Below are 14,399 nucleotides of genomic sequence, written 5' to 3'. Positions count from 1 at the left end.
AAATTGATTGGTCAAAGCATAAACCTACCATGACAGTGAAGAAATACCTATTGCTGTTTTACTCAGCTGTCTAAAAAATGTACCATTCATAATGTATCCCAGCAGATTTGCATAAACATCATGGGTCAGATCTCCAGCTACAGCCAAAGAGAGTGTACAACACAGATCAGGGCGGTGTGCAAAGACAGACTAAAGCTCAATTATTAACTGTTATCTAACATCCCTTGCCAGCTTGGGTTCTAACCTGAGTACAGCACTGTCATGTTGGTCAGTGATCTTCTCCTGTTGATGGATAAAAACCAATGGTCAAGATTCTCTGCCTCACTCTGGCCCCATTATGTCACTCTCAATAGCCAATGCTCCTCTGCATTCCCTGCTGCTGGAATGCCTTCTTGGGATTATAGGCAGCTGGGTGCAATTTAGAAACGCTCTGTGTCTGGTCTAAGTGGTGCAGAGGACTGAACCAGCGGCTGAACTGGCCCCTGGCCAGCCCCAGGATTAGGGAGTTGCAAAAGTGGCATGATGTTCCGGTGGACTGGAGGATCTGTTCCCAGGTCTCCATGCTGCTACTACTAGATTTCTCAGCTGCTTTCTACACAATGGATCATGAGGTGGTGTTGACATTCCTGCGGTGCCTGGTGGGTCCTGCCTTTATTCCTTGGCCTCATTCCTTTCTGTTAGAGAGTACCAACAAGGCAGTATTGCATATTTGCTCTTCTGCCCCAAGGGTTTCTCTCTTGGGTTACCTCAGGTGTCCATGCTGTTATCCCTCTAGTTCAATGTGTATGTGAGACCACTAGCAGAATTAGTGAGGAGATACTGGCGGAAGTGTTTTCAGTTTGCAGAGGACGTCCAGCTCTGTACCTTTATCTTGTCCAGCCTGAGGTGTGTGTGGTTGAGTGCCTTCTTCAGTGTCTGTGTGAGTCTGAGGTATGCATGAGAACTAGTTGGCCAAGACTCAGTCCAGATAAAATGAGATGATTATGGTGGGTTAGGGGAATCAACCAGAGAATTCAACTGAAATTTTGTTGCCCTCCTACCCCTGCCTTATTATGGCTGTTCGTCTACCTTTGTCGACAAAATTCTCAAGTTGGGATCTGGTTAGATTCCTGGCTACCATCAAATAGCAGCAGTCAAGGACAGCTTTTCTCCACCTTGCTGTGGTTGGGGTTGTGACCTTTCCTCCCGGACTTGGACTTTGCTTCCATGCTCCCCTTTAGCTAGGACTGCTGAAATGTGCTCTATTAAGAGTTACATCCATTTGGAAGTGGCAACTGGTGCAGTGGCCCCATCGTTAGGTGGAGTATCTCACCCTGAGCATGTGACACCAGTGTTCTGGGATCTGCACTGACTGTTTCTTGGTTTCTGGGTAGAGTTTTAAGTGCTAATGTTGACCTGTTAAAATCCTAATGGTCTGGGTCTTACCTAAAGTGTCCTGTCTCCTGTGGCCTCTCTCAGATCAGTGAGGGTGCTCAAGCTAGAGGTCCCCTGGGTATATAAGAGAGGGAGCAGCTAGCAGTGTACTTACCATCAGGGCCCCTCTATTTTGGAACTCACTCCACACCATGGCCCCAAATAGCACCAATTTGTTGACTTTCAGGGCATGCCATAATCCCCGTTCTTCTAAACAGGCATTTAGAGCGGGATTGGGGAGGTGCTGGGGATCTGAGTGGTGGGAGATTTTGTCCTGCAATTTTTCTTTCTGTGACTGGTTGTTTTAAATGGGTGAAGTTTGCTCTTGTTTTGTTTTTAATAGTTATTGGACATATTTTCAATTGATAGCAGAGCACCTAGATCTTTCATGTCAGTGCCCTTTATGTTTAAATTGAAATAAGTGAGAGAGACAGAGAGAGAGAAAGAGAGAGTGTATGTGTGGAGAGAGAGACAAACACACACACACTTTGCATTATCTGTAAAAATTAATGGAAGTGTGGTTTGTGCACATACCTCAGAATGAACAGAAGTGGAGAAAGCAGCTTTGCTGTCTTGGACTATCTTGGCCATTTATATTTTTTGGTTTATTTGAAAACCAGAAGTATAGCTGATGGATTACTGTACCCATATAATTTCACTTGTAAAAATATGTGTTGTACTCTCAGAGCTTCACCTCAGCTTTGCATTCAAGCTATCATTGAAAACTCTGGAATTCCATGTGTAACTTTGAAATTTCACAACAAATTTCCAGTATATAAAAGCTGAAGTTGTGCCACATCACCACAAATTGCTGTTGGCAAAAGTAACTAACTTCAAAACATGGGCATGGTGTCTGGTGATAGTGGTACCTGATGCAATTTATCAGATAGTTACAATGTTCATGGCAGACGACTGCAGCTCTTTGAAAATTCTCAGCACCAAAATGATGCCCATTGACCGACTCTTAGGATGTCAGGCCTAAGAGCCATTCCAGGGGCCATGTCTCTTTTAAGAGCTAGATTGTGTCATTTATAGCACAGCGCTGTGCAAGGAGTGATGCAGAATTACAGCGCCCCAGGGGAGGGAGGCACCAGAGAGACACTGCTTCAGGCAGGCAGAATTTCTTCTGGGGCTTCCCCACATGCAGGGGTTGCACAATGTATTCCATCTGCTCCCTCAGTGCACCAGCCTCATGAGGAGCAGAGGAGGTAAGGCCTTAAGACTGCCTCTTTCCCACCCTTCTATACCCTCTGTTGAGCATCTTTTTCTCCAGGGAAGTGTTAGATGGAAGCAGCCCCTGTGCTTCCCCAAATGCAGGGACTGGGGGAGTGCATGGGAGGCTCTCGCACAGCCACACACAGAGAAGGGGAAGTTTCTTGCTTCCCCTTTGCAAGGCCCACTCATAGTCTGGCACTGAGTAAACGTTTGGTTTTGAGAGGTGATTAGGTGGTAGCCGCACAGGTTACAGCCATAGCATCCCATCCCCTCCCAGGAATGTGCGCTGTTCCCCTGAAGGGGTAACCGTTGTGAGCTTCACTCAGATGTGTTAATTTTCCAAAATGTGGTGGAGTTTTAAAGAGACGTGTTTGTGGAATGTTGATTTGTTGTTGGAAATGAAGCTGTGAATAAATTTATGATCTGAATATGCCTTGGGTTACTTATGGATTACACTGTCCACATATGTCTGAGCCTCACCTTGAAGGCATGCTATGCTGAGTGAAATGCCATGTCAGTGCTGCTGCTGCCACCACCTCTCTGTGTAGGATTTTTGCGGTGTCTCTTCTTTATTTACCTATCTCCAGCCAATAGAAGTGACCATCACACCAAAGAGAACATTCCCTTCTTTGTAGTCATGGCATGATACATTAATTACTCCTGGGGACATTCTGCGACAAAAAATTAAAAATTCTGTGCACAATATTTTAAAATTATGCAAAATTATACACATTTTATTTGTCAAAATAACACTACATAATCACACCAGTTTCAATTATTTTGGTAATTTATTTCAAAATAGCTGTCAGGAAGTATGTCTATAACAAAACAGACACACACACAAAAATTCCCCCAAGATTAGAGAGTTAAAGATACCTCTATGACAACCCAGTCCCTGTTTCTCTGCCTGATGCTTGGTCCCAGGCTTGGTCCCATGTCCCAGGAGTTTCCTGTGCGCCGCTGTCTCCTTCCCTCAGGGTGTGCTGGGAATTGCAGCTGCCAGGAACCCTCTGTCTCCCTCAACTCTTCCCCTTCCTCCTCCCCCCGTCTTCTATGTGCAAGCTGGGCTCTGCCAGGTCCAGCAGTCCCTAGTGGCGGCCAGCAGCACTGCAGCCCATTTCAGTGGGAGAAAGGAAATTCTGCACGCACAACGTTAATTTCTGCAAAATTCGGCATTGCGCAGTGGTGCAGAATTTCCCGAGGAGTAATTAATGACTTTAAAACCTGCATGAAGCACCAGTTGGCAGCTTTTTTTCTTTAACTTTAACTTCTGGAGTTCCAGTTATTTCCTTTTACATTTCTGCTGAAACTATGGAATTTCTTTTCAATATCTAGATACACACAATGTAATAGCTCTGTTTGCATTCTAACTTGCTCAGAGCTGCCTACAAGCAAATTCATATCCACCACCAGATTTGGCCTACCAGTGTCTTATCCTGCTAATCCACTATTGTAGCAGGCAATCGTGGGGTTTATAAATATTGCTATTGATAACTTTAGCAGGCTAAACACACAAAAAGTGACATGAAGATTCCTTTTCTGAGCCTGGTAGGTATTTAGAGCAATATATAGGTCACACTATCATACTGGGAGTGAAGAAGAGAAAACACTCCTGAAAGGCATATCCAGCAAGAAACCTAGTCTTTCCACCTCTGTTCTTAATGGCTGAGTAATTGCTGAACATACCCAGCTGAACCACTCAGGAATTGGGAGGAGGGAAGATGGCATCAGAGTAAAGTGCTTTTTCTTCAGCTGAGCCTCCCTTTTGCTGTCATTAAATGGACTAAGAAGGACGGGTGAAGCAAATATCTATCAAAGCCTTGTATGGCTTCAGAGTAACATAAAACATAAGTGGGTTTTTCTTTGTTACGAATTTACAGATATTCTCTCACTTAAAATCAAACTAAGGAAAAAACAACCCTGCAGTATTCCTCCTTCATGGTAACATTGTTTTCCCTGACCTAAATATGAATTGTCAAAGGATAGTATATATCTTTCTCCACTTAGAAGGAATGCTTGGATTCTTTAATGCTATGTCCATTTCTAAGACAGTGCAAGGTTGATTGGTTTGTTCTCTAAATCTGATTGTTAGTGTCTTTTCTCTTAGCCCTCCCATGAAATCTGGTAACATGATATGAGTAGGTAGTGACGTCTGATGAACTCTTCCTTGCTGAGTATAAATCTTCACTTAAAAAAAATAAAAACTGTCCAACCTATTTGCTTTTTTTTTTTTCTATCCTGTCCAGAACCAAACTGTCTTACTAACTGCCCCCTGGGGACTCTAACCCTGCCTGCCTCACTGCTGTAAGTTCTTTCTACCTTGTTTCCACAACTGTCTGAAAGCTTTAGTTTTGAAACTTTGAGCTAGTGGAGATATGTAAGTAGCAATAACAACAATAATACTTGAGGTAGCCAAGAACATCCAAAAACAGCTGATTCCTATACAGTTCTGCCCTTGAAATGTTTCTTTCTGACTTGGAATAGTACACTTTAAAGATTGGCCTATTCTGCCTTCTGCCATTATTATGTTGGACATGAACATTGATAGCTCCGATTAGCTTCCTTGAGATTTAAATGGACTCTGACAGGTCAAATTTAGGCCAAAATTTAAATTCTGTGAATATAAGCTTTTACGAAACCTAGGACCAATATAAATGTATCCATGATTTCCTCCCCCTCTGCCACCCCACCCCACCCCACCCCCAATTTTCAGTGGAAACAATTTTCCAACAAATACTCACAACCCTGTAGTGTTTTCAACAATCTAAAAGTGAAACTGACTAGAAACAAAAATTTGAAATTATCTAGCCCATTTTTGTGATCTAAGCTTAGAAACATGAACAATCAATGATCAGAATAAATAACCAAAAGGAAATGTCATTTTTATAAATTGCAATTTTAATAATCTATGGTAGTTGCATGAAATTTTGATTTTTAAAAATAATATTTTGGCAGCGTCCTTTTAATTCTTTCATTTCCTTCATGCATTCTAAGAGCATAGACCGATAATTAGGATTAATGTGCATGTAATTATGACTCCTAGAAAAGATTCGTTTTTCAGCCAACACATTAAAAGACTGTGCTGCCAGTTACCCGTGTGCCCTGAAGCACCAGGACTCGCTCGTGCAATGTGTGTTGGGCTGTACATGTGTATATCACCGATAAGAATGAGAAGGACTTAACCCTGCCTTTCTGTCAAAGCTGACCAACATCTGTGGCTATATTACATAGATAGCCAAAACTGTTTACCATTGCCATAATATTGACTCCCTCTCGGTTTGCTAAAAGCAAACAAAGCTAGAAAAATGTAATTAAAAGCTGCTATTTCAATAGAGACCAAGACACAAGCCCAGAAAAATACCACCTCAGCTCATCCTGTTGTGCCTCCTGTAGGTATTGGTGCACATAGGGACTTCTGTTAGAAAGTCTCAGTACAGTACAACATACCGTGTGTTCCCTTAGGCACAACAGGATACGGTGAAGTAAGGACACAGAGGCAGTATCCTTACTAGTATTGATTTATACTTCAATCTTAATGTTGTTTTAACAGAGAGTTGTTTTTAAGTTTATAGTACAAATGTGTATGTCTGCAAGTGATCATAGGGCTCTTTGCTAACCAGCACTTATGTCATTCACAATATAGTACTGCTCTCCAGAAATGCTGAGGGCATCTCAGTAGAACATGATTTTAAACAGTAATGTGGTGTTACTGATCACACTTTTAGCTGCCTACTGTGTAAAGATTAGGGGTTGCCCCTTCTCAGAGGATGGCTGAGCTCTGGCGATATTCTCCTCCACAACCTACATATGTATATGCCGCACACACAGGCAGTCTGATGTCCTCTGGCTCTCTTGTTCTACAATATTCATCTTCCGTCCCATTTTATTGTCTGAGATACTTCTGTATTACATCATCTTGCTCGATCACTGCGTATCATATCATGTTACCTAATTCAATATTTCTTAGTCACTTTCCTCTCTTTCTCCACACATAGCATGGCATGATATTAAATTTTTTACTTCCTAATTTATTGCTCTACTGTTTGGTTTGGTTTGTTTTGGGGGTTTTTGGGTTTATTCTTTATCTCTTCCTTTGTATCATTTGATTTATAAGCTCTGCCTTCATATTTTGCCAGTTTGTATTCAGATTTTATTATTGTAACTTGCACATAACTCTTTCCCCCTTTACAATGATCTCTCCTCAGTGTATGCATTTCTATATGTTGACAAACTCAGCTGATTTGCTTTTATAGTTTTTAAGCTATTCAGTAAGCCTCAGAAATTGAAGATTTTTGATTTGGTGGCACAAGGCAGCCACACTTCATGTAATCAGTCAACTCGATATAATGCGCTTGCAAAATGTGCATGAAATCTATCTGTTCTGTGGGAGAAGTCTATCAACATCAGAAGTAATTATCAACTTTTAAATATAAATAGGGTGCTGGTGTGAAAAATCACAAGTGCTGTTTGTCTCTACTTGCACAGAAGGCCAAAGATCCTGCTGCAGTGAGATGATGATGTAGCAAATTAAATTTTCAGACCTGCAGATTTTCATCCTTTTTTTGATTGTGGATATCCATCTTTAACCTAGAGTACCACTGAATTCCTGTAACTCAGGCTCAGTCAGTTGGCAACAAGGATTGATACGTTGTAGATATTCAGTTCAAATTGTTAGGCAAGCCTCCTCTTTAATGTAGTTGGAAGCAGTAACTAGTCCCATGCTCAGTACTCTCCAGCTAAGCAAGTCTTGCCTGCATTTCAGTCTGACCTCTGAAGCAGAGGAATGAGCGAGTGCCTGCTTTTCACCTCACTTGCAAATGCAATACCTGCCACTTTGCTCCCAGTTTAGCATTTTGAAGCAATGTGATGGATAGTGGGGTTTATTGAATTATCATGCAAATATACCTTTCAGTTCTTGTTCTTTGTAGCCCAAGGAATATTAGCAAATGGAAGTTTGTCAGCTGCTTCAGTTCACCAAAACCTTCTCTCTTTTCTTCTTTCCTTTTCTGTTCCATCAGTCACAGATGTAAATGTAGATATTTTTGTGTGCAGAAAAGTGTGCTGCTTGGTTTTGTTCCCTCTCACAAGATGCGTAGTTATCATTTGTTTTTTGTTTTTTGTTTTTTGCAAGTGTAAATGGGCAGTATACGAGTTACTAATATTTTTTCCATCTGTTTGCTGCAAAGGAACTACCTTGTTCCGCACTAGCTCCGTCCCTAGAATCCTGCTTCTCACGGCCAGAGAGACCAGCAAATCGGCGCCCACCTTCAAGATGGGCTTCACATTCCCCTACTGCCTCACAATCTCAGTCAACTGGAGATTTGACTTCCTTTGAGGAATATGGAAGCAAGAAACTGCTGATGGAGAACCCAAACCAGTGATGCAAGCCTGCATGAATTATCACGGGAAGAATTCACTGTAATTTGCATTTTAGCACCATCACCATGGCCCGTCTTTCTCAACAAAGAGAGATCTAGTTGTTGAGGTCAACGAATGTTTTCAAGATCAGCTGCTGAATGTCCAACCTGTGAAACAGCGATGTTTCTAGAATGAAACAGTTAACGTGCCTGTAATAACTTAATTTTTTCATAGCTCAGAAAACTATTTTTGTCTCCATCTTTTCTACATACAGTCTATTAACAAAAAAGGTAAAATGATATAAATATAAAGAATAAGATTTAAAATAAAATGTACCTTAAGTTTTAATGGAAACTGAATGCACTCCCTATCCCCCAGTACTGACTGCCTTTTTGTTATATTTGCACTGTTCTGTTTTTTATTTTGGGGTTTGAGGGGGGAGGAGAGGGGTTGGTTTTTTTTAGGGTTTTTTGTTTTGTTTTCCCCATGTAAAACTAGGGTCTTTTTAAAGTTAATTTTATTCTATTTTAATGTCAGTGTCACCAATTTTAAAAGAGGAAGGTTCTTAGGGATGCTTCATATTGTCAGAAGCAGTACATTTTAAGTAGTGAAAGCCGTTAAGGTAGTTGACTAGAATTAAATTAAATAAGCTGGAGGGGAATACAGGTAAACACACCACATTTAAAAGAGAAAAGAATGCCTCAGAAAGTCTTGTGAAGTTAGCTGTATAATACACATACAATACTTGACTTGCATGCCTTTGGGTTCCTAGCACTTTAGTGCATGTACATACTGTTGCTCTACTCGTACCATCACATAAATGTGAGTCAATCCGTTTCACTGTAATATTGTTGTGAAATTACCTGTACTGTACTTTTATTGTTGGTATTCTTGAATTGACTAAACAAAAAAAAGAGTTTTTAAATTGTTAACAGTTCAGCTGGCTATGTACAGTGTTTACTGAGAACTTCCTTTGTTTTGGGAAAACATTGAGAACTCTGGGCATACTAAATTGTAATTGGTCTTGTTTGAGTCTGTTTGAGACCATGTGAAGTGCTAAATAAAACCCTCAGTATTTACAAACCGCTAGAGTGCTTCAGAATGTTTGTTTCTGATCTGGGGGTCTCTATGTTAATTCAACTGAGAACACTTCCTTCTTCTACAAAAGGAAAGCAGCAAAAGTTTGTTTAAAGAATTGAGATATTGACATACATACACACTCTGGGCCTGCTTCAATGCCCAATGGAAAGACCTCCCCCACAGACTTCAGTGGGCATTGGATCAGGCCCTGCATGCAAATATGATCTAACCAATTTAGAGGATTTCTCGTTTTCTTTACTGTATTCTGCAGAAAAACAGACGTCTGACCTTTTTTCCCCAACTCCCTTGATAAATTATTTTTGGGGTGTGATTTCCAGTCATTTGTTTGTGTGAAAATAAGCACACATGTAATTACTGTTCAGCACTTTTTGTGATTGTTAAATATAACTGCATCATCTTGATTTTTTCACTTACTTTGGTCACCACCAGTGTGCCAACATTTATCCAGGTAGCACACCGAGGTATTTTGAGACATTGCGCCTAGAATGTTTATAGGAAATGACTTCACAGCGTCCAATACCTCTCTGGTGGTAACTGTCCATTTATGGTTTTGCTGCAGTGCCCCTTCTTGTAATATCTAAGTGCTAAATGGAATTGATATCTTTAAAGCAAAGTTCATGGTGAAATTAGAGTGAAGTCAGTTCTTCTCTTCTTTTTTCTTACCATGTTAGTATTTTCTTGTTTTCTATTAAGGCAAGAAGGCTTTGGCAAATGAGTGAACCTTAGTGTTGTAAAGAGGGCAAGCCTATACTTCCTCCTAGAATTTGTTCCACAGGTGAGTACCTTTGCCTTAGAAGGCTTTCTCTCTGGCTTTCACAAGCGTCATCCTAGATTTTGTTATCAGCATTTTCCCAGAGATCACAGCTGACAAAGGAGGGTCAGGGAGAAAAAGAGATGCTCTAATTGTGGGTAAGTGTTGAGTTTTTGATGTCAACCAATGTGTGAAGCATCACTGCTGTTCTGTTGGGGCAGCAAATATTTTCTTACTTTTTTTTATGTGAGCAACTATTAATTTTCACTAAATTACTGTGTTATTTGATTCAAAATGTTTGAGACATCACTGGAGCAAGGAAAGGATTTTCTGAAAGTGAACATTTTGTTGGTCCATTGCTTACAACTTTTATGGCTAGAAAACCTATGTAATAATTACTTGGTTTTCTGCACAAGTATTAACTGATTAATTGTGCTGGCCATCTCAATCCTGAAGTTTCAGTTCAGCCCTTGCATTCCTCAACCACACTCTCTCTCTATGTTTAAAAGGTCAAAGAATGGTTGCAGTTATTACAAAAGTGGTATTATCTCTCAAAGGCAGAAAAGGTCACTGACTACCTTCAAATCTTACAAATGCTAAAACAGCCATGTTAGAGAAGACGGAATTGGTAGACATTGTTTCTTAGGTTGGCAAAGTGTTCTCTCTGAGATCAAATACGTTATTGTACAGGTGAGTGAACAATACTGAAGATCACAGGGATCAACGTGCAAATTTATTTCTTACGATATTCATGGTAATTTTTATTTTGAATAATGCAGCACAAAAATGCACATAACTGGTTAATGGCTTGCTACCATAAAGTGATATTTGCTTCTGAAATCAGTGACTACAGCCAGCCCAAGGGATTAGGACCCAGCCATCCTGAAATAGTAAGATGTCTGAGGATAAACAGCTTGCTGCACTTTGTCAAGTCAACTGCTTACATAACAGCAGGAATCACTAAAAGCAGAGAGAAGGATGGAGCACAGAAAGAGAAGGTCAGCACATAGAAATGCTTCAAATGATCTTAAAATACCATTAAAAAAACATAAAATCATTTCTAGTCTAATTAGCGAATACAACAGCAGCATCCAAAATGTTACACATTTCCACGGGCTCTTTGGAATCATCAAGGCTTTTATCTTCCAATACTGCTGCAGGTGATGGGGGAAGGAAGGGCTTTCTTTTTATCCTGGCACATTCTATAAATACTTAAATAAATCTTTACATGAATTATAGGCCTGTAATCCAGCTAAGGGTATTTTAAGGGAAGTCTGAGATAAAGTAAAACCCCAGATGTCAGAAAGCTTGTGGGTAATTCAGTATCTGTTAGGTTGTTGAATTATTACCTCATCAAAAAATGCAGGCAAGAGAATCCACACAAGTTCACACTTAAAGGGGCTGTTCTGACTGCTCCTGATGAGACTGAAATATATAGCTGGGTTTCATTGAGCCTTGTTGGTACCTGACCCCTTGGCCTTGGGTTACGCCTAGTGTTCTGACTTAAATGCAACTCTCTGTGAACTGTTCAATAGGGATGTGTTCTTGCATTGTCTCTCACCAGCAGGACTCTATCGCAATTCCGTTCTTCCTCCAACCAGCATGTGAGGGCTCAGGGACAAGCGGCACCTGTAATCTCTCCCCCAGTCTACCATAGGCACTCTTTCCACATGACAGGCCTCTATCTGCACATTTCCCAGAGTGCAACCCCATGGTCCAGCCTACATTAGACTAGCTCACCAAACTACAACACCCCCTATTCCCACTGACCTGCCAGTTACAGGGTGAGTGGTGCTTTATACTTCCTTGCAGTCCCTCACAACTGCACCCCTCAAGTGACAGGTTTTGCTACCTTTACTGCTTTGCCCTTGGAACCCTGTGCTTCTGCCACTCTCAGACTGGATGCCAGGGTGGCAGTCCACCATTTTCCAACTATGTTAGCACTACAAGCCCCACTGCAATTGGCACCTGCAAGACACTCCTCTCCAGGTGCCAGTGGTTGGTTAAAGTGACTCAGAAGAGCGCCTTCCAAACAGCTGTGTTGCCCATTTGCCCAAAGGTACCCTGCAAGCAGGGAGAAAGAATTAAACCCACAACAGGCCCACACACCTGGGTCTTGCCTACTGCTCATCACCTCTCCCAAAGCTTAGGTGAGCCTAGCTGTCCCAGACATCCCACAGAGCCCCTGCCTTAGTTCCATGATCCTGCTGCAGGCTTTGTCTTTATCTGGGCAGGAGACAGTCTCTCCTCCTGAAGTGTCTGTCTGTCTGTCTCTTCCTCTCTGAGTCTGTCCTGTCGAGTCTATCTCTGAGCAGCTGCTGCCTGCTCACCTACCTTTTTCTCTCTAGGCATCGGTTTTTAGTAGCTTATTGTTCTTTTGATCTTAGGCTCTGGCCTTGGAAAAATAGGCCTGTTAACCTGGCTAGCAACAGTCAGGTAGTAATTCCCAATGACTAGCTCACACATTGTTTTCCTAAGAACCCTGGTATTATTCTCACTGGAAATACTTTATCTCTGTCATTGTTTTGTTTCCTGCTTGTTCCTCCTTTAATTTAACTCCATTCAGCCAGCCAGAACAAATCAAGGAGGTAAATTGAGGTACATATAATTTTCATATAAAATAATACCGGTATCTCCCTCGTTCTCCACACAGCCAAATCTGCTTTCTAGACAGGCTTACCGACGTCAGGCAGGCTCTGCATCCATTCTCCAGCTGGTGATATCTCTAAAGCTTTACAAGGTCAAGGGCCACTTTCAGAAGAGAGGCCATACTTCTCAGCTACTGCTCATCAGGCTTCTGGATAGCCCTCCAACTCATGGCCCTATTCCCTATGAACAGAGATCCAAGACCTGCTGCTCAAAATGACCATTTTCCCATTCCTTCTGGTGGCAAGGAGTTAAGGCTTCTCATTATTTCATTGCCTGTAAAGATACTGGAGGCTCTTGCCTGGTCCTGGATTTGTGCTTTGTCAGTAAGCTTCGCAAACCAAGCTGGCTTTCACCAGTGGAGGTCTCCAACAGTGGAATATCAGTCAGGCACGAGGTGGTAACAGTTCAGCCTTTCTTCCACCAGTTGGTTTGAGAAATCCAGTGTTACCCAAAAAGTGAGCAACCCTAGTCAAAGAGAGGCTGTGGCTAGGGCAGCTGGGGCTGCACTGATGCAGTGCATCTCCTAGGCAGCTTCTGCCATTGGGATCCCCAGTTGTAACTTAAAATTATCCTCCCCTAGCAGGAGCCCTCCTGAAAGGGTAGGTGGCAGGATTACCTCCGGCTCTCCCTAATGGGCACAGGGACCCAGTTTGCACAAGGTTGTGTGACTTTAGCCCTATGTCTAGAAGGTAAGATGAGAGAAGAGGACTGTAGTAAAAAGAGAGGCAACTTCCCCTTTTCTTTCTAGCAAGGTAGTGTGGCCCAGCTGCCCCAAACATAGTTATACCTGAATGGAAAGAGAGAAGATTATTTTGCACATTGAACTTTAAACTGAGATCAGCCTTACATGTGCTGAGTATTACCAGGTAAGAGACTGCTGCTGCAACATACTATGTGAATCCTATTAAATGCTAACAAAGGTGAATTTTGTTTTGTGTTATTAAATGCCTAGATTTTTACACTTTAATGAGATTTTAATCCCTCCAGTAGGATGTCCTGGACACAGACATATTTTCTTCAAATCTCACTCTACATGCTTCTCCTTCACTCTTCAGCACTTCGAATCCCCATGTATTAGGATCTGGAAGTAAAAGTCAAGAGAAAACGTACCATATCAAAGACATATTTCAGACAGATACTTTTCTTATTGGACTGACTGCTTCTGAAACACCAAAACCTGCAAAAATGAACCATTTTAGCTTCCAAAGTCTTGCTATAAGTTGAAACCTTGGTCTTTACACCTTGTCTTCTTATCTGCAGTATGAGTTGACTAGCACACTTTTGAGCAATTTAAAATAATACATAATTATTATAATAATAATCCTCTCAAGCTGTATTTCTCCACCTCCCCTTCCTCCCTAGGCTTTTGTACCCGAGCTCCAGCCCCAACCACAATGTCACACAACTATTTTTAGCCCGGTAGCATGAGCTCAAATCTGTCTTGTTTCTTTGAGGTTCACAGACTGGAATTGAAATTCACTTCTAATCTTCATTTAGCGCCACCCCCCATGAGGTTGTGGTAGGCATAGAGAAGCTGTATGCATTCCTTTGTCTGAATCCCTTCATGCTACATTAGTAAAATAGAAAAACACTTAATTACTGTCCACACATGTACATATGTTAAGGCAGTCATTTTATCAGCTAATTCCATGACAAAACTCATGACTTTTGAGAGGGGTATTTTCTTAGTACAAGTTTACATGTTTTGTCATATCTCTGACAAAATCACTGCCCTGGCTCTACGAATTAGCTCTGTTCCCCTTCCCACACGAGGTGGCCAACAACACAACCTACGTTTCCACCACATATTTATATTTGCAATGCAACAAAAGGAAGGGTGGTTTTGTATGTCCCTCTTATATGCTTTATAAACATATATATGTACAGTCATACAAAAAGCCAGCATCAACAC

The 14,399-nt window shown here is 41.4% G+C and overlaps 1 protein-coding gene across 1 annotated transcript in view; it reads left to right on the top strand.

Moving 5' to 3' along the window:
• MTCL1 (microtubule crosslinking factor 1) overlaps window positions 1-7,946 on the top strand; it is a 178,657-nt gene extending 170,711 nt beyond the window's left edge. The window contains exons 15-16 of the mRNA XM_039525582.1: window positions 4,875-4,932; window positions 7,815-7,946. Of these exons, the coding sequence (XP_039381516.1) occupies window positions 4,875-4,913 (39 nt within the window). The 3' untranslated portion in view covers window positions 4,914-4,932; window positions 7,815-7,946. The remainder of the gene's footprint in view (window positions 1-4,874; window positions 4,933-7,814) is intronic.
• Window positions 7,947-14,399: the final 6,453 nt, after the last annotated feature.

Source organism: Mauremys reevesii, linkage group 2 (genome assembly GCF_016161935.1).
Source record: "Mauremys reevesii isolate NIE-2019 linkage group 2, ASM1616193v1, whole genome shotgun sequence".
In the NCBI taxonomy this organism is placed as follows: Eukaryota; Metazoa; Chordata; order Testudines; family Geoemydidae; genus Mauremys; species Mauremys reevesii.
Note: the sequence above shows the minus strand (reverse complement) of the source record. Positions and strands in the feature narration are given on the sequence as shown.